The sequence below is a fragment of the Lampetra fluviatilis genome, chromosome 34 (assembly GCF_964198595.1).
Source record: "Lampetra fluviatilis chromosome 34, kcLamFluv1.1, whole genome shotgun sequence".
Classification (NCBI taxonomy): domain Eukaryota; kingdom Metazoa; phylum Chordata; class Hyperoartia; order Petromyzontiformes; family Petromyzontidae; genus Lampetra; species Lampetra fluviatilis.
Genome location: NC_136308.1, coordinates 7,638,228 through 7,659,415, shown reverse-complemented (window position 1 = coordinate 7,659,415; position 21,188 = coordinate 7,638,228). Strand labels below are relative to the sequence as shown.

The 21,188-nt window shown below is 45.1% G+C and overlaps 1 protein-coding gene across 1 annotated transcript in view; it reads left to right on the top strand.

Annotated features, from left to right (window-relative positions):
* The first annotated feature begins 4,983 nt into the window (after positions 1 to 4,983).
* The window catches only part of VGLL4 (vestigial like family member 4), a 36,689-nt gene continuing 20,484 nt past the window's right edge, over positions 4,984 to 21,188 (top strand). Inside the window, exons 1-2 of the mRNA XM_078872440.1 lie at positions 4,984 to 5,731; positions 15,229 to 15,415. Coding sequence (XP_078728566.1) covers positions 5,653 to 5,731; positions 15,229 to 15,415 — 266 coding nt within the window. The 5' untranslated portion in view covers positions 4,984 to 5,652. The remainder of the gene's footprint in view (positions 5,732 to 15,228; positions 15,416 to 21,188) is intronic.

The window sequence follows — 21,188 nt, the reverse complement described above, 5'->3', positions numbered from 1 at the left end:
GCAGGCAAAAAAACATGGTCACATCATTATCATCATCAAAGTGTGCCATTGTCTTTCTACTGTTGGATTCTTTAATACCTCCCCACGCTGCGGTCGCCATCCCTCGTGTCACTGCGATGTCATAATGCATCTCACATTCCTTGCACACAAGCTGATTTCACTTCATCTCATATATACACATTACGGTAATAGTCTTAGATACGGTAGTTTATGTAAACACATGCACGTACACACGCATAGATACGCATGTGAGCTGATCTCAGTACTCGATGTCCGCCGCATTAGTCCTATTAGGAGTGTTCTTTCCTTTGGCTGTCATTCCGTAACCAAGTCTTGTCCACTGGCCATCAACATGGCCTGCCCCAAGCCCACTCAACTTTCCTTAACAGTTAATGTGATCCGTGTGTTCATCCGTGTAATTCCGTTGTAACATATAATTTATCATAAAACGTTATCTTACAATCTTCCGTCATATTTCTTTTATATAATGTGTGGTATGAATATATAAACGCGACGTGGAATCATTTGACATTTCGCTTTGATGCGTTGTGGGGGCAATAATATATAGCTAATACATTATCTATACACATTTATCTTTGCCTTGTACTATGTACAGATTACACGTGCAACAGGATGTGACATCTTGATAGATATGAGCGTACATCAACGTATTTCCACATTAATATCAAGAAAGTTTATGCATGTGAGTTACGATTCTTGGCCACGTCTAATAACAGTGGCGAGTGACATTTGAACTGGCCCTGGAACCGGACCCCTCGCCCCCTGCCTCACCAAGATGCCGCTGGCCAGCGTGGCGATGCATGGTAAAGACAAGCCTCATGGATCGATACGGTTTGGCGAGACCCTTCATCAAACAATGGCATTGGCACAGCTCGCAATTGTTGTTATGATTATTTAAGCCACAGAGAGGGCGGTTATGTAACGGACGCACGGAGGAGGGCGCGATGAAACGCGTTGTTAAATGAAAACAAGCTCACGAAAAAAAGCGTGAAAATGTTATTGAATTAGTGAGTCATACTTCTATGGCCATTGCATAAACGCGCTGCATGCTTTGTTGGCGCATGCGTGAAGTTTATTCATGTGACCTTTGCGATTTTGAGCACTGTCGATGTGGATCACAATTATAAAGTAAGGCGGATTATGAAAATTGCGTATAATTGAATGCTCTCAGAGAGTTTAATTTGAACAGAACTGGATAATTGATGTGCAGCGTTGTGGGATGCAATTGCATGAATGACGCTATCTAAAATGTCATTATTATTATCACTGTTATAATGCAAAGGGAAAACACGAATGTTTACAATCAGAAATATGGACACCGTGGTTGAAAATAGAAAACAGATGAAAGTAGGTGCGCAAAGATGCATGGAGAGATGCATGATTGAAATTACAGAGAAATGAACACCTGGATCCGGAAACGGACTCAAAACAGAGACAATACGTTGACTGATAATTTTTTTTTACCCTTTTATCTGGCAACAAAACTGACACATTTTTTTTTACAAGGAGTCATGTTTGCATTGTTGCCAGATAAAAGGGTAAAAAAAACAATTATCATATTTTGCTACTGGCAAAGGAGGTTCCAATGGAATACATTGACTGTTAAGGAAAATAAGTGGGCTTGGGTAGGACACGTTATGGCTGGAAGGAATAATGTCCGATAGGCGAGACTTGTGAATACATTGGGTAGACAAAGAAGATTGTTTGCCCCAGAGGACAACCACCATCGAGACAAAGTAATAAGATCACTTATTGTGAATTTTGGCATGGCAGGAACTGTGACGAATGTTGACGGTTTGGGAAAGGCGTCATCCAGCAGTAGATATATCATGGCTGATGATGTGCAGGAGTGAGATTCGTTGTGGAGTTGCAGAACCACGAGGGATGGACACGGCTTAGGGGGCTCTTCACCCAGCAGTGGATAGACAAAAGGGCTGCGAATGGTGAGATATCCATCGCCTTTGCCATGCGAAAGGAGCATAAAGTACACCCATCGCTTCCCTTAGGGCACAATTAGAGCACCCGGTCACAAAAGCACCCACGTAGTGCATTATTAAAAGTGGTGTTGGCGTGAGCAGGCGGGATTAAGGGCGTCTGTTGGGGGCGGGGGGGGGGAAGGGTGGGGGGTGTTGGTCTGTTTTTAGCTCGCAGCCTTTCTGCGAGCGTCGTGGGTTTCGTGGCCAGCTGCCGCGTTCCCTCCGGTGTGGTATGCGGAGCAAATATCCCACATCATTCATTCACTCGGCATTCCAGGTGTCCCCGTGCGTAAAGGACACGGTTATCGCTCAATGGGCTCTCACCTGTGCTCATGTACGCGGGATGCAAAGCAAAGTGCCGTAATTCGACGAGCTTGGAATTTATTTTCCACTATTCTTTGTGTGCCATGTTCTATCCACCGCTTGATTAAGGCCTCCGTACACCCGAGGCAACCCTCAAACTCCTGCGATGCGAGAATGTATTTCAGTCCTGCACATCATCATCAGCAGCTATTGTTTAGCCACTGCCGGATGAAAGTCTTCCCACGCCGTCGCCGTCATCCCTGTCGATCGTGTATGATGCCACAATCCATCTCACTGCTGCACATGAGCGGATCTCATTGCTCTACCTCTAGGGCGGTGGATCTACTCTCGGGCGAATGATCCCTTTCGGTCGTTGTTCATTCGCATCCATTGGTCACCATCCTCCTGCTTTACGCAAAAACAACCCTTTAATGCCGATATTTGATAATGTTACTTCTGGCTTTTCCAAGTCAGTCATATTGTCCCGTCTGCTGTAATCATTCCAGAAACTCAGTGTTCTATTAGCCTCAATGACTTTCTTCCAACTCTCCTGGGAGTCACATTTGTAAAACAGGAATGACAATGACCACATTTTCAGCTGGTCACCGATTAAAATAAAAAAGGGATCTGCTGATGACAAGTTGTGTGCTACTGGAAGGCAGATGGTCCTTTATGCCATCATGTAGCATGTATATATATGCCACAGACACCATATGTTGGTGCAGGGCTTACGTTCATAAACACTAAAGGTAGAGCTTGCATTACAGCACGAGAGAAAAGTATTCCTTGGCATCTGGTAAGAATTCCAAAGTTCTCGTGTTATCAATCATGCCTATATTTTTAGAAGCTATTGCGCAATACCCAGAATGGCACGCATCCGTAAACACTGTCCATGACGACACGGTTGTGGGTAAAAGTGTTCTTTCCAGGACGTGTCATATTTGGGGAAATATGAAATATGACCCTTGAGCAACAGTGTGCATGGACTTTTGGGGGAGGAAAATGCAGTTTGCGTACAAAACTCCGACAGTGACGTAGTAAGTGTTTTCGGTAATGCAAGCCATAAACATGCGCAATACTGTGAAGGAGACACGCACGCTTGTAATGACACGAACAGACATACAGAGGAACGCATGAGTCAATGGTAAAAACAAATGACAGACACCATATTGACTGTAAGGGAAAAGTGAGTGTGTTTGGGTAGAACACATAATGGCTTTAAGGGATAATGGGATATTGACAAGACTGGTGAAGGAATGGCAGTCAAAGGAGAGAAACACACCAGCGAGGAAGACCACCATGGAGAAGAATCGATGGGCTAAGCTCTTGTGCAAGAGCGAGACGAGTTGTGGATGGCAACGACTGTGAGAGGCCTTCATTCAGCAGAGGATAAACAATAGCTGATTATGGTGTTAGTTCAAGGACACATTTACTGTTACAATACTTTAATATCTTGATTACGTGCATCCAAATGTATCGAATCGCGTAATAAATGTATAGTAATCGGTTCCCATGATCTCTACGGCCACTCATGGCCACTACACTCACTCCAGTGTAAGGACAAATCGATTCTTTTATCGAATTGTAGCCATCAAAATGGGGCAATTAATCGCATCGAGTGAGGATTAATCTCTAAATGTATATAATCATAGCAATCATAAATTAATGCCCTTTGTTTATCCAGGAACGCCTGAGTCTTAAGACTGTTTTTCAAGAGTGTCTTGCAATTGCGATGTTTGGCCAATCTCATTAAGGAGTGTGAGCATGACGTGGGATGAAACCAGAGCTGAGTACACGGAGAATACCCACACTTACGAAGTGATAGCTCTGGAATAACCACGTACCTAAGAGGTTTATGAGTTATGAATACCCATCATTTCTAGCGTTATCCTGCATAAGTTAAAGAAATTAAATTCGTTACAGCCATGTGCCAATATATGTTGAACTTCTTTCGCACCGTACGTAGCCAACCATGCTAATCAGAGGTGTCGAAGATCTCTGCACGCCGGTTTTCTTGGCAATACTTCACCATGCTGGTCAATGAGGGCCCATGAAGTGCGCGTGTGTGTGAGTGAGAGAGGTTCAGTTATGACCGGTTGACACATCACTCGATATTGATGTTAGCCACGTTCAGGAAACGAACCAAGGGAGCCAGGTCCATAGCGCAGTGGGCAAAGCCACCGCTCACCTCCCTCCCACCGTCATTCGTGATGAAAATCTGTCACCTGTACCAACAGACAGAGAGCCCAACCTTGCCACACCGTTGTCAACTATAAATATATACCATTGGAACCTCATTTGCCAGTAAAAATATGATAATTGTTTTTTTACCCTTCTATCTGGCAACAGTTTTGTCAGTTTTGTTGCCAGATAGAAGGGTAAAAAAACAATTATCATATAAATATATAGATTTGTATCAAACGTAACTTGGTAAGCCGGCAACTTCCCTTCTGTCACGTGGACTGCAGACAGCAGCCACCGCGTGCGGCAATGCAGCACCGTGCGTGCCCTCTAACCCCGGCCCTCACCACTGCCAACCACCCCCAAACCCCCTGCCGAGAAGCAGGAAAAGCCAACGGGCTGACATCAGAGCCGAGTGCTGTTTGCCCTCCCCATCCACATCCCCTACGACACTCCACCCACCCACCACACCGCCCTCTCTCTCTCTGCTTTCCTCCCCCCACCACCATCACCACCACCATCTCCCCCTGTCCCGGTCCGCCCCGTGGTACAGCCCCTGCCTTTTGTCCACGCTGCCTTTGGAGGCCCCTTCCATACTGCTGCTGTTGCCGTTCTGCGTTCTGTGATCAGCCAAGCGCACGGGGCCGTGGCCATTAAGGGCGAGACAGAGCGAGGGACTGCAGAGAGAGAGAGAGAAGGGGAGGAGGAGGTGGAAAGGGAAGAGAGAGAGAGAGAAAAAAAGAATTACATCACTGGGTGAGTCTTAATTTGAAAAGGGTGGAAGACGCCGAAGCAGAAGATATTTTAAAAAAGCGGAAATAAATTAATAAAGTCGGGTTTTTTTGGGGGGGGGGAGGAACAAAACAAAACAAGCAGGGAAGATCTTGGGAGACCATTTCCTCCAACAAAGACCACGGGATTTTCATTCGTTTTGCAACATTGTTCTTCGGAAGACCCCGGCTGCTGCAGCTCCCACTCATCACCAACAACCGGGCCAACATCTTCATTCAGTGGCTCTTCCAAGACCGCGTTCGGAGTGCCAGGGGTTTCTTTATTTGTATATCTAAATAACAAACGAACAACCTCCCTACACCCCTCTCGTCTCGTTCCATCGATCATCCAGAAGGACACCTAAATCCCTCTTGCTGTGTGCGTCCTTCCACCCAGAGCGATGATGCACCGTTTACACTTCCTAAGCCTCCAATACTTTGACGCCGTGAACAACAACGGGACGCTCCTTGGTTTCAAGGGTGAGTTTTGATCGGCGATTTGTGCTGTCACTTTCTCCCGTGGCATTTTAATTTGTGTTCTTCTTCCTCTTCTCATAGCGTTGCGATTGCGGATTCATTTGTCGTTGCACGTTCGTTTTGGTGTGCGCGAGATTTGATATTTCATTAACAACAACATCATTTTCCTTGTACGATATTACGTTTTGCTAGAGCTTCTTTGAGAAAGAGTAGATTATTCTAGATTTGAAGCTTTCGTGACTGCAAGGATTCATACTGAGAATAGATGATACCAGAGTGGATGTCCGGGGGTGTTTAACCATTGGATGAGTGAGTAAGGGTGGCCACAGTGGTGGTTCTTCACCAGACTTTTCATTTTTCTGAAGTTGTTCACCGCGTAAAACGGCGTCCTTCTTTGCTGTCTCCACGAGATTTGTGACAATTTGGGATCACCAAACTACTTGCACCGTCTTGTGCATCATGAAGCTTTTCGGGATTCTTGTTTTAGATGTTTGCGACGTTTACACCGCAGGGTTTTCAACACTTTGATGCTGCTGCTGCTGCGGTCGTGTCGCATTGAATACGAAGCGTGCGCGACATTCAGAACCGACTTCCCTGCTGCCACATTGAAGTCAATGTGATGCACACACGGCTGGCATGCAAAACACCAGCAGCATTGTCCACATGTAGACTTTATTAACAATACTCAAGTTTCATAATAAGCAGTCGGCAGAACGGAACTACGATATCAACCCCGGCGATCTGAGCTCAACTCACGACGAGCATCAGTGGAGATTCATATCTGAACCGGTCTTAGGTACCGCTTGCCAACCCATTAAACAACCTTCATTGTCCAGTATGATGAAGTATGGTCAAACAAGGCCTCTTAAGCAGTGGCTTTACAATGTGCACTATTTTTAAAAGGCATAATGCATACATCTGTTCAAGATAATCGCAATTGCTGAGGGTCCTAGGTTAAACCATAAAGGGTTAGGCATTGTGGGCCTTATCTTGAATAAATGTTTACCTCTGAACAACAATTAGGTTTCCTCAGCCACCCTCAGGGTTGCCTCCTACAATAAGAGCCCCCCCCCTTCATTCCAGCCAGGCATGTTGTACCTTTTAAGTCACTAAAGGTCATTTTAATAATCTACAATTCTCCATTGAAACGCGATTATATGCAATTAACTATGAAACACAATTCCATTATGTTTCTTAATATATACAGTTAAATATGTACTGTATAGACTATGAGCCTCTATGTGTGCACCTGGTTAATTAAAATAAGCTTAAAAGCATTGGCATTATGAGCAAGCACAACTTTGGACCGGTTTTTGCCATTTTGGGTCTCATCGGTAGAGTGAAAGTTGTTATGAAGGGCTGCTGGTTTTCAAGATGTTATTAGCAAAGAGCACTCCCTCTGAACGACATGGCCCTGCCACTTTCAGAGATAGAATATAAACCAAATTACCGGAGTAATGTAATGTAGATACAGGCAGCCAATAATCAGCGTTGCATGCACTTTATATACGAGTTACAAATGTATAGGAATTAAATTTGAATTTACATTTTCTGCCTGTCAGCAAAAAAAAACCGCTTATGTAACGGTTTGGTTATATGATTTGTTTGATTTACCTAGCATAATCATAGTGTTGTAATTACTTTTGGAATGTGGGACCTGGTCTGTTAACTGATTCATTAATTGATTCCGAGACGGTACATTGATCTTTCAAATCCACTTAACAATGGAGGTTTGTAACTGTAATACGTGGATAGTATTTATCTGTTTTAATCTCTGAAATAACTTTGCATTCGAGTCCGTGCCATTATTGAGGAACAACAAACGTTTCCTCTCCATACATTTCCCATAACGGATGCACAACAAGGCGTGTGCAAGAAACGTTTGGGTCATTTGCCGCTCGATTTGGGAGGAAACATTGAAAAATCACTTCAGGAAATGTAGCACTTTTTTTAGATTCACAAGGTAAACATGTTCGTAAGATAAACACGAGTGGGTGGGAAGTATACGATGTCTTAAAGGCACAAGAACACACGCTTGACGATCCTATTCTCCACCAACACGCTCTTAGAGTCTCAGTAAACCGTCAGCTCTTGCGAATGGCTCCATACGCAGTGCACCATGAATTTTCGAAATGTAAACAAATCTATTTAGTGTTTTTTAATTTAGCGTTGAGGCTGAGGATTGCGAGGGGGGTGTTTTTAGAGTGGCCTGGCATTCTTCGCATGTTTGCACATTAAGAGGAACGTGACTGGTTCGTGCTTTGGCGTCACGAAGTGTGAACGAACGGCACGAGTGAGATGTGACAGGAAGGATGACCGTCACCTCGTGCGTACTTTTGTTAGAGAGTCATTTCCAAAAAGCTGGTGGGGGGGGGTGGAGGGTGCAGACACAGGGTATGGGGGGGGGTCTACTTTCAGGATGCTGAGAGATCGTGCTTAATGGCTGAGGTCTTTACAGTATTTTCAGAAGTGCCTCTGGGTTTTTCGTGTGTGTGTGTGTCCCTTTCGCCCCCCCCCCTCCCTCCTCTGTCTCTCTCAAGATGCCCTTTAAACTTTGACCTGACCGGCCGTGAAAGCAAGCAGGCAGGCAGGCAGGCGGGCAGTCGCGTTTTCTTTGATTCCCGCTGGCCACGGCTCAGGTTTCGGTGTGGCTTTACGGAGGCGGACGGCCTGTGGGGTTCAGAGGCTTTGGGGGAGCCATGTCCACCTGCTTTCATCGCTCTTGGGATGCGCTGCAGCTTTCGCTTCGGCCAGCCTCGGGAGTGTCGCGTTGAGGTCTCTCTGCAGGCGATGCGACTCCATCAAGCGGTGGTCCCCCCCCCCATACCCCCAGTTGCGGTCATCAAGCTCTAGGTTCTAAAAGAAACCTACAGGAGACTCTTCTTTAAGAGTAATAATGCACACAAGGTGATTTATTCAGACAGTAATATGCCCCATTGTGACAATAGGATTATTCCCTCCCATCATGCCTTGCATGCTGTGTGACATCACTTGTTTGTTCTTCTTGTCAGCCTGTATATTTCCACTTCTGGGCAAAGGTCTCCCACATTTTCTTCCAGCCCTTCCTTTCCTTAGTTGCTCCGGTGCAGTAGTGGTCTCCAAAAATCTTTTGATTTCATCCCGCCATCTCCTCCACTGTTCATGTTTTTATTTGTTGCGGTTGCACCCGATTCAAGAGCCGAATGGCTCACAGGGTTATACCAAATAAATGAAAACAGTGAAAAACTGAAACTGAAACACTGCCTTCATCTGCTTCTTTTGCCCTTTCGCGATCTCCACTCAGTAGAACTTCACGATAGAACATGTTTTGACGCACACAGCCTTGTTTTAGACCACCGACTCAAAAGAGTCAACACTGCGGCCATTCTATGTTATACAGCAGCACGACAACGAGACAACTGTGTGACGACTTCATGCTCGTTAGGAATCACCAGTGCCACTATAGCCATCGTTGCTTACTGTTTTGCCGCCTCAGGGGCTTGATGTTGACGAGCCCTCACCAATTTACGGCAGAGACAAGTTTGGCCCTGCCCAAGGGCGACAACATACCGACTCTTAACACTTTCTATGAATGATGAGACATTCGTCAGCCAGTTCTTTGCAGCTGCGATATCAGTTTGAAATTGAATAGCTTTACAACCCGCAGGCCACAGAGAGAGAGATGACACCTACCTTCCAAGTGCAGCCACACTCTTGTGGGCTCCGTGTGGTATTTTGCAGTCGCCTCGTAGGCTTGGCGAACCACAATGTACCTCTTATTCACCGCGTTTGAAGCATGGCGATAACTAGTGAAATGATTAGTCGTATCGCGAGGAACCATGTAACCCAATGTGTAATGGTGTTGTGTCTGTACAGATGATACACCACACTTAGTCAAATCTGCAGATTGCGTGTGGTGGGGTGAAGTGTGGCTACTTCCCACCTCTTTCAAAATGTCTGGTGAGTGTGGAAGAGTAGGCCAAATGCGCTTTAGAGGGGCTCTCAACAGCTGCCTCATGTGGAAGCCCTTCCGCTAGCAATGGCGTGACAAAGCAATTGTAGGGCTGTATCTTTATCCTTTTCAAAGACAATTTCTTCCTTCTGAATATTTATAAAGTACCATTTCCAATTTGTGCCATGATGGAAGAAAAAAGAATAAGCCTTAAATGTTCACACAATGGAATAACCCCTTCCCCCTACAAACTTCTTACACATTAAAGTTGCCGACTAATCATTTTAATTTGAAACCATGAAACATTCACTTTCATCACTAAAAGCAGCCCGGGCCAGGCATTCGTTCATAAGTGTCAGTTCGGGGTGTAACACTGAGCGTAGATCAAACGGCCACGTTAAAACCGCAAACCAGTTACCCGAGGAAGGGAGGAATGTCTGGCATAGCTGCTACTGCAGAGAGTGCCACCATGGCTGCCACGGGTCACTTGGGCCTGAGGGCCTTTACTGATGGCACCGCCATTGTGGAGCGTATGCTCCTGACAAATGTCCGCGTTTGGCTTTGAAGCTGCGTAGCGTTACGGCGCGAGGGCAGACACGTGTACAGTTACTCTGGAGGGAGAAGAAAGGGCCCGCTGGATTTGATGAGTCTGCAGGGCCTCGGGGCCCCCATCGCGTCCCCCCCCCCACACACACCGTGATTCCAGAACAGGGTTCACCGCGTGGGGCTTGGGACTCATTTTTCGTAGCGCTTTGCTCGATCGCGGTTCTTTTGCCAAAGGTAATGTTGTGGCTGAGTTTCGTATGGCTCGAGTGTTGCCTAATTCCGACTGAATATAATGAAGCCACTTTGTGTTGTGTAACCAAAATGATTTGGGGAGGCAGCACTGGCGGCAATATTTGTTGAGCGCCGCGTTGTTGTGCTGCTGGCTCTTCATACACACGTTCTTCCAGTTTCACTAACTCGACCACTTCAGATGGACACAAGGCCACCCTGGTATTATTATATCTGAGGAGGTACACAGTCCGCAGTGATCATGAAGTGCCACGCACTAAACACCGCATGTGCTGCCAGTCGATGACCTTTACATTGCAGGGTCAAGGAAAAATCCACTGTAATGTTTTAAGGTCCCTTGCTTGACTAAATTAACAACGCTTATTCAGGCTGTGCCCTGGCAAAGGATATGATTGTAAGTTTCACACCACACCCTTCTCCCTTCCTTCACCTTCCTGCCCACCCTGCTTCCTTTGCCAGCACTGCTGAACAATAGTTCAGATCCTCTTGTGCCCAAATAAGCATCTTGTTTCATCACCCACGGCTCTTGCTTATATTATATATTTTTTATTTGCTGAAGGATCTGTCCTCATGGCGAACTTTGTCCAGAAAACAGGACCTATATTTTATGAAAAAATAATTGGCTCTACTACCCCTTCTTGCAATAACACAGGAGGTGTTAAGATGTTCTAACACCAAACAGACACCTATTGCGAGGCATCACGTCTGCATGAACCACACACGCTTGTGCTAAGGCATGCAAACAAACATGTGCTCTGGTAGTATACGCATTGTCTTTGCAACTAATTGGCCTACACCAGGGACAGCCTTTTATATGGCCTTGTCTGACCAACGTTAGACCAGAGAACGCAAAAAGGCAAAGAGCACGAAGTCAATGCATTCATAGCTCGGGTTGAGCAGTTTTATCTATGGGATACTTTTTGCCAGTATCAAAATTATGAAAAAATTATTACCTTTACCCTTCCCAACATGTTTTACCACACGCATGTGTGGTTAATGCAGACTTGGATGCCTTGCCATAGGTGTCTATTTGGTGTTTGAACATCTTAACACCTGTATTATTGCCGAAGGGTTAAAGCCAATACTTTTTCATCATTTTGGCACTGCCAAAAAGGGGTCCCATAGAGAGGAACTAAATTGCCAGCATCCAAACACTCTCCACAAAGCCCCTATTTCATGTGTGCTGAGCTGTAAGCAGTTGGGCCACAGTGTGCGACTGCCGGGTACCCAGTGCACCCTTCGCTTGTTGTGAAGTTTTGAATGGGGTCGTATTGAGAGCGATCCGAATGTGAAAACAGAGCCGTGGATTCCCGGGCATGATAAATCGGGGAGGCAGTGAGCTCATGCGCTTGGCACGGGGGACCGGCCTGTTTCGGCGCGTCTGTGGCTGCTAAAGAGAGCAGTGGCCGCCGCCAAGCTCGCCGTGAACTGTACGCCCGTGCGGTATCCCCGACGCTGGCGGCTATAAACAAAGCCCCGAACCTCGGCTCAACGCAAACGGCATTCTCTCATTCTCCAATCGTCCGTCCAAAACTGTCCGTGGTGCCGTCTGGTATGGTAAAGATTCCCATCACGCCCCCCTCCCCCCACCACTCTCTCGACTCTCTCGACAAAGTTGAAATCTGCTAATAATGGTAGCGTTATATACGGACAGGACAATGCCAAATGGCCGGGGGTGGGCATTTGAGCATCGTTTTGCTGATGTGGTTTTTGGTGTCTCACGGTATTTGGCCGATCGTGCATGTCAGCGTGCTTCAGATATTTATTTTCACTATGAGCATCAGCTCGTTTTGTGTACGTGGTCTTTTCGTTACGTTCAAAATATATGTACAACCATTAGCCACACACTGCGACCCAGAGCCCAATTAATCTGTATGAAAAATCTGCCTTAATCGGTTCTCTGTATGGTAAAGGTATATATACGAACATACAAGCTCAACGTAAAGAAATGTACACGTAGTTATATCTACAATACATATGACAGTGAATGAAATGTAGACCAAGTATTATGCTTTTACGATGGTGGAAAATAAAAGTGTGGTGCAGATTACGACCATTTTTTTTTTGGCTTCAAAGGCAGGGAACAAAAAAGCCCCCCCCCCACCGCAAAGCCCCGTTATGTCCAAACACTGCCGTGCCGTGGTGTTCCTGCCAGAAATGATGGTGCCGGTTGGGAGCTGCTGAGGAAACACGAGAAATGTTTGCGCCGCGCGTGGCTAGAGGCACGTACGTCTTCTCCCCGCTTCCAAAACGCCCGGTGCTTCCTTGTGCTCCGTGGAACTATTGACATAGTTCTGTCCGTTGATTGCTTGCTGGGAAATAAGAGCACTTGTACCACTGGATATGAGTGGGAGTTCAGTGATAAACATGCTGCTATGAACTCGGCAACCCAAATTCGATTCCTGGCCATGGTGAACATCAGAAGCGAGGAATATTAGAACCGTTCCGACCTTCCGTCCTCGTCACCACCCTGTATTGACCAGTGTGGTGAAGTATGATTTAAAAAAAAAACAACAACCCATGACTGACCTAGTGTTGGGAAGGCTTTCATCCATTGGTGGATTGATTATGGCTGTATTTTTGTTTATTTAATTGAACAAATGTTACTTTGACAATGTTTTGTGGAATCCACCGACTAATAACTGAAAGCACGAGTACTTCAATAATAGTACTAATCATTTCAATTTATATAGGGCCTAAATATAACAAAAACATTTCCAGATGGTTTACCAAGTAACCCACCCAGCATAAACACAAAAACAAACGTTAGCTAAAGCAAAAGGTGTGGCCCGTCTCCACTGCTATTTCTGAGTCGGTGATGACAATTCCACATTCCTATGGAAGGCATCATTGTTGTCAATAGGATAATCACATTGGTAAACAGTGTACTACATCCTATGCTGTACACTATTTAAAAATACATGATCTTTGCAGACATGGGGCTCCATTCTCCAATTTTGGCAGAACGTCATAGCAAGCAATTTTACCACTATGATCTTGCCAACAATTTGTCCTGGCATAAACTCCCAAAGTGTCTTCATACTCTCCTTGGTGGGGGCAGTGATCCATTAGCATTTTGCCCAGACCATTGGTGTGAACATGGTTTCTCTGGCACCATGACATACCTAAACGATCAGGAGCAAGTATCAGCCCTTGAATATAAGATGGAAAAAAACTAACGGTCCGGTCGCCCTCTGTACAGAAACGGGCCAAATAAAGCAAATTGTGCAATTACACAAACTAACGAAATGTGGTTTGAGTTTATTTACTATTTGTGAAATTTTACAGACCATAGCTTTTCAGAAATATTTGAATCTGGGTCATGGTTGATTTTGTATTGTATAATACACTTCTCTGCCAAAAATACATACTTCCTGACTGTCATATACAGTGCAGTGTTGTGCGTACGTTCCAAAGCAGTATGTACGTTCTTAAACGTGTTTATATTTTAATACGCAGTATATGTGTCTGAAAATCTAATGTTTAAAATATGATTAATATTCGGAATCTGTATTGGTTCACCCCCTTACATCAATCACAAACCAGCATTGTTAATGTATAGTCACACAATCCCCATGGCTGATATGGGAAAGGGATGTGAATTATTACCGCTACACTGTATATGGATGGAATATATTGAGGTTTATTTCAAGTACTGCACTTTTAAACAATAGTAAACCAAAAGGAATTAAGTTTCATGTTGAGAAAAAAAAGTATAATGTTGACGTTTTAATTGTTTTTGGGTTTAGAGCCGCAGTTAAGACTGCTTGAGCATGGGTAATTTATTTTCTGCCCAAGGGTGTTTTTTTCTCTTCTGCTGGTGCTGGAGAAATGGGTGAGGCATCATTTTTTCAAACAGATCGTGCCCTATTTCCCTGAGGACAGTTATGAGGTGTGGCATTTCTTTGAGTAATGTTCTCAAAAGATGTGTTTAAAATAAAGCCGATCTCGACAGAACCTACACCTTGTAAAAACGCAGCGGCATTAACACGTCTGCAATGCAGCATTTAGCAATTTTTCGAGCCGAAATTTGGTGGATTGCACGGAAACTTTTGAACCCCCTCTGAGCTGTCAGATGGTCATAAAATGGCAGTGCAGCAAGTAAGACCTTTAAGTCCATCTCTGCTAAGTGTTTTCCCCCCTTGTCTGTGTGAATTGTATCTTGAGTACTCCAGTTCGCTCCCACATGCCAATGCTCATAAATGAAAATGTATTAAACATCCCAGAGCAGAACCCTTCTTGAAGAAGAGTCTTGAGACTCACTGACGATTTCCTAAGTGAGAGGGCATTCATATTCTTGGTTCTTTCGGTAAAGTCATGTAGAAGGGAGGGCATTATTATCATTTGCTGGTAACTTAATTCGTTTTTCACTTGCTTTAAATTGGATTCCAATGTTACCTTGTATCTTTATGAAGTTGCAGCAATAACTTTTTTTTTACCCTACTCTTTTAATGGGCAGGCTGTTGATCTCTAAACCCTTTTGCTACATACCGATTTTCAAAGCAATAATTGCATCTTTTTTTCGAGATTTTATATTGTTATAAAGCTGTGCGATTAGCTTAGAAAATCGGTATGTGGTAAAAGGGTTCAAAGAATGGCAGCCTACCGCTTAAATCGCTCGGGTTGGCAAGCCCGTTCTGCGAACCTCCGGGAAGGCCTGCCAAACTCGAAGGCGGACTCGACCGGGTGGTTGCGATTATTTTGATTAAAAACATAATTACAATCAAACGTTTGTGATGGCAACTGCAGCGCTGTGACGCATTATCTCGCGCAGGCGAAACCCTGAGCAACGGTGACCTCCGGCAGGCCATGCGGCTGCCGCCACTGCTGCAGGACCCCAGGGCTGCCCTCCCGCCCACCGGCCTCAAGCGCAAGTACAGCGAGGAGCTCTGGCACGAGTCGTCGGATGCCTCCGACGAGGAACAAGCGCCTCGGAGCAGCAAGGTCCCCGCCCTGCAGCCGTAAGCAATGCGAAATTGAATGCCCTTCGCGATCCGCGATGCCGGCACCGCAACCGCTGGTTTTACCCAGGATTCATCCTGCTATTGAGGTGGCTACTGCCCTGGGAATCCATCTGTTAAGTCTTTCCCGTGATGTTAAAAGTGCGAGTTTTTGTCAGATGCATTTTAATACACCATTACATACTCTTAGTTCTTTCGGTAAAGTCACGTAGGTAAAAAATGAAATAAAAATGTATTAAAATAAAACAATAAAAATGACGACGTTTCGGAGGCAACACAAGTCTCCGTCATCAGGTGGGACCGTCACAGCCAGATTTGCTGCATCAAGTGTCACGTCACTCCACATGAGGCCCACCCCCCCGCGTGACGTCACTCCACATGAGGCCCACCCCCCTAATTAATATTCATGAGTGGGTGGATTTTTACACTTACGCAGAGCAAGGTCGAGCTGAATTAAATCATTTATTACGCAAAGTCGCTTCAAATGTGACGTTTCTTTACAGAAAGTGACGGTAAAAAATAAATATACGCAGCACAGTGCTACATCCGTGCATGACGTCACTGAAAAAGAGCCCCCCCCCCCCTTCATTAATATTCATGCCCGCGTGGAAATTTACACGAACGCACAAGAAGGTCGCGCACTCCACATGCCCCTCCCCTCCCCTCATTAATAATCAGGAGTGGGTGACGTCACTCCACATGCCGCACCCCTCCGCAATAACAATGGGGCGGGGGGGTGACGTCACCCCACATGGTGCAACCCCCCTCCCCCCCTCATTAATAATCATGAGCTGAACAATTTTTCTATTGAATATTTTAGATTTACTGCAATTTCCACCCGTCCTTGGACGGGCAAAAAAAGCTCATTCAAGATGATTAATTCACATGTGGTTCTCTCTTCTGGTGTTCGAGATATACCTCGTATTTCCATGATACGTCCCGGTTTTCTTGTGCCTCACAGCTGAATATCCTGACAGCCATTTACCTCTAGCTCTCACTGCAGTTTTGATCCAAATACACAAGTTTTGCTTCCCACTGGGCTCCTGAAACCTTGTCGTACAGAATGATGAAGTGAAATGGTGTTAGTGAAGTGTTATATCTTAGATAGGCAGACTTATATTATTTTGTACAAATATGTTATAGTCCATGGCCTATTGGTTTTTCAGACCAATATCTAACAGCATTTGTTTAAGCAAGCAAACTCTGGACCAGTTTGGATCTTCTGAGTCTCATCAGCAAACTCAGCTTTGCTATAATGAATGCGGCTGGGCTACCAGACCTTAACAGCAAAGTGATCCATCTCAACAATGGGGGCCCTGTTTAATTAATACTATTGGTCTGCAAAACAAAGAGGCTGATGGAATTTATTATTTTATCATGAGTGGATGCGCAGAAAGGGGTTCCGCTTTTAAGTTATTTGACACGTAATGCTCTGCAACAACTTAGACTGAGTTTGTTAACACCATGACCTTAACGCACACAATTATTGAGCATCACTGTGCGGTGGCTGTTGGACTTTAGCAACAAGAAGCCTGTACGCACTGTAATAAGCAGGGCGTCATTTCGCGTGAAATATTTTCTGGGTCACTGGTAAAATGGGAATAGACACGTGTGTGACGAGTAGCCACGACCAAAGTGAGAGGTATGGTTATTGTGCTGGATGTGGTCTGCCGGGTATGGAAACATTTTCCGGGTAACCCGACCCAGAAGAAAACAAGCCGCAGTAATATGGCTCTTTTTGTAATGGAACATCTTTATACAGTACTGGAGATTTGTACTTTGCATTTAAGACATACTTTATGCACAGTTTACATGAAAGCCCCCGTTTTTTCACGTTATACATCTCCAATCAAGCTGCTTTATCCCCTCTTTACATGGACGGCAGCTTTTGTTTGTATTCCCTGCCTGAGAGCGGTTTGTGTATACATGTTACTGTCTATCCTATTCACAGTCAGCCAAGTTGTTTTTGTGTCTTGGCTGTTTAGTGAGATGCAGATTGTTGGTCTATTTTCCTGGTTTTATATATATGGCAGGTTGCACACTGCTGGGGAGATGATTGATTTAGTTATTTTGCTAACGGGGCAGCGTTAAGGTGGTGCTCTCACCATTTTGGGAGGCTTTCATCCAGCGGTGTATTAAACACGGCCGGAAATAGTTGTTTGCAGACATCCTTTTTTCTGCTTAACATTGAAGTTAATAGGTCTCGGCAAGCTCTTTTTAACTGTCAAGCAGTTGTAACCAGCATATTCATATTCTTAGGTTTTTTCGGTAAAGTCACGTAGGTAAAACATCAAAATTAATGAAAATAAAATCAAACAAAATCACGACGTTTCGGAGGCAACACAAGTCTCCGTCATCAGGTGGGACCGTCACAGCCGAATTAGCTGCATCAAGTGAGGCAATGATTCAAGATGTAATCCCTTATAAGCAAGTTTAAGGGGGAGGAGAGGGGGGGGGAGCTCATCAGAATGTGGTAGCCAATGAATGGAACGTATCGGGAGGGGGGGGGGCGGGGCCAAAAAAATGGACGACGGCTTGGACGCGGTTGCTGCTGCACACGCCAACACATTGGACAGAGAGGGGGGAGGGGAGGCCTGATACACATGATAGACAAAAGAACGAAAATGCCCATGTTTATACCAATGCTGGCTGAACAATGAAGAGAGTACTGTTAAAAAAGAACTGGGGATGTTAACAATCGGTAAAGTAAAGTAAAATAGTGCCTGTCAGATAAGATGGTCCAAAAAGTGTAATTAAGTCTTTTTTGCGTGGTTGATAACATCTTTCCAATGATTACTAAGTTTGTACCCATCATCACGGTTGAAATTATGTCTGTGTTTGTATATTTGTATGGCTTCGTGTACAAACCTTTGATGGTAGCCGGGAGGTTTGCAGAGAACCTTGGTCTCGGAAAAGACAATTTCATGAGAGCCCACCGAGTTGTAGCAATGATCGGCAACGGCAGAAGAATCAGTTCTGCCGTGTTTCAGATCTGACTTGTGCTCGCGGACACGATCAGAAACATGACGTTTCGTTTCTCCAATGTAGCAATCACCACAAATGCAGCTCAATTTGTAGACTCCAGGAAACTGTAAGTCAGGAACGACATCCTTCACAGATGGAATCAGATCACGGATTTTATGCACTGTACTGAATCGGACTTGGATCTTATGTTTGTTTAGAATTTTGGAGATCTTTTTGGTCACGCCTGCTATGTATGGTAACGTGATAGTTTTGGTCGGAGTTTCATGTGGCTGTTTCTGTGTGGTGGGAGAGACAGCTTGGCGGATAGTACGGTCAGAGTATCCGTTCATCCTGAGGGCCCGATGTACATGTCTTAATTCACCGGTCAGGTGGTGTTTGTCAGAAATGCCATGGGCTCTGTGGTATAGCGTTTTGATGAGAGAATTCTTTTGAGATGGGTGGTGGTTACATCTTGAATCATTGCCTCACTTGATGCAGCTAATTCGGCTGTGACGGTCCCACCTGATGACGGAGACTTGTGTTGCCTCCGAAACGTCGTGATTTTTGTTTTATTTTATTTTCATTAATTTTGATGTTTTACCTACGTGACTTTACCGAAAAAACCTAAGAATATGAATCCTTGCAGTCACGAAAGCTTCAAATCTAGAACCAGCATATTCTTCATCAGACAGTGTAAAGTGTTGAGGAACATTCCCACCGCCCTAAACGAGTTTGTTATTGTGCTTATTTGTATTTGGGATAGCTCTGTTTTTCGCCGAGTGCAAGCTAATTCACGGGCAGGGCAACCGTTTTGTTTCTGGGTTCATTTTCTAGCTGGCGCAGCCAGACCCATATCGCGTGTCGTTCAGTCGTGACTTCTAATGTGCTCTTGCAGGCCGACAGAATGTACATTGAGCCGGCTTAAAATCAGCTTAACACCTTCTTCCACGTATAAAACAATGCTCCTTCCATGGCCGCACAATAACAAGTGGGGGGGGGATGCGTTTCCATTTTGCAAAGCGGTATGGTTATGAACCTAAAATACCTGGATTGTCCTGTCAACCGCTGAATAAGCTTGTGTGCCTTGAACACATTCTCATTTAGGAGATTTCTCATTCAGAAATGCCTCTTTCCCAGTTAGGTTCTCCCCCCCCCTCACTATTCTTTACTTCACCACGCTGGCCAGTGTGGGTTGGGGAGTGGGTGGATGGCAGGCCCGGTTCTGAGATCACTTGCCACCGACAGTAGCCGTGGCATTGCGTAGAACTCGGGTCACCGGGTTCACAGCGTTCCGCATTAACCACTTTACCACCGCTCCGTCCCATTTTTCATCACTTTACCCGATGTTGTACTATATTGTAAATTCGAAACAGAAAGCTGCTGCCGACTTCCTGGGACATCGTCTGCAGCTCGTGTACGATAAAAGTAACATGATGTTGGCGGTGAAGAACAAGCTGCTTGTGCAAGCAGTCAAAAGTTATACCACAGCTAACAATTTAAAGGTCCCCATCGTATACTGTACAGTTTATGACAACAAAGCCAACGGAGCTCATCCTGGCAGGATTTTTAGCAACATTGCTAGGAGGCGAAGATAAAGCGGACTGCTGTCGCTGTTAGTTTTGTGACAGTGTAACGAATGCCATGTATAGTGGCCTTGGCTATCAGCGGGTTTCTGTTCAAAAACATAAAACAAAACCACAATGTTTTTGGATTACACGAGGCCTGACGAAAAAGAATACGATCATTGTCGGATAAAGGTTTGGGAATTAAAAAAAAATTCAACATTTTAAAAATGAATCAATTATGAAAAAGGCGAGGTTAAGTGTGTACAATGCACCGCATTCATGCTCAAAACAGCGTACCCATTTCTCAGTGGGCTAGCATCACCCTTTTATGCTGCTGCATTCAGTCTTCGCTTGTTTTACTCTACCGCACGGATTCCGCATGCTTATCCATTCCACGTGCCATATATGCCAAATATCCCAGCCAGCTTTTGGGTCATGCTGATGCATTCCTGAGTCCATTGTCAGGGTCCTCTACTGGGGGAGGGATTCTTGACAGCACTGCACTGCACATTCCACGCATGCCATGCAAGCCCAGTTTACTGCTATGTACTCTTTTTTTCTGTCCTTTTTTAGGTACTTAGGCCTCTGGCCTTACGTAAGGCCCCATTTTCTACTCATAAAACTGCTGCCAGAACCCGGGATATGTTTACAATCCGCTATTTTGGCTTCTGACCGGAATACCAGAAGGGGGGGGGGGGGTTTATACATCCAAGAAAATGGTCCCTTAACATTAGGGTCTTCACGTTTCGTTTTTTGGTGTTAGATAGCCATCGAGAAAAATGTAAACACGGCGCTGTTGAAGAAACACGTGCGGGTTCACGTGAAATGCCAGAAACATAAGCAAGTTATTTACCAAAGACAGCAAATTGGGTCATAGATGTTGGGTAATAATACGACTACTGCGTAGGCTGTGCTACACGGCTCTCCGATGTGTTTTCGTGTTGTGACAGTGTGCTGTTCGGCACCATGTATGACGTTTCGGTTATCTGAAAAGGCTCCTAGCACGTGACGTGAAACGTCGGACATCATGCCAAACGACAATCCGAAAGTACATCGCGGATACGTTTCGGAACGTCGCTTATGAAACCTCGAACTCGCAATACAATCCTTGCGCCGTGCTTTTGGGGTGATCCTGCGCGGAATCCTCCTTTTTACGCGGCAGTAAATCAGTTTCATGTTTCGGAAAGTTATCTTCCGAGGAGAGCTCACGCTAGTCACCAACTCCCTCCTGAGAGCTTGGTGAA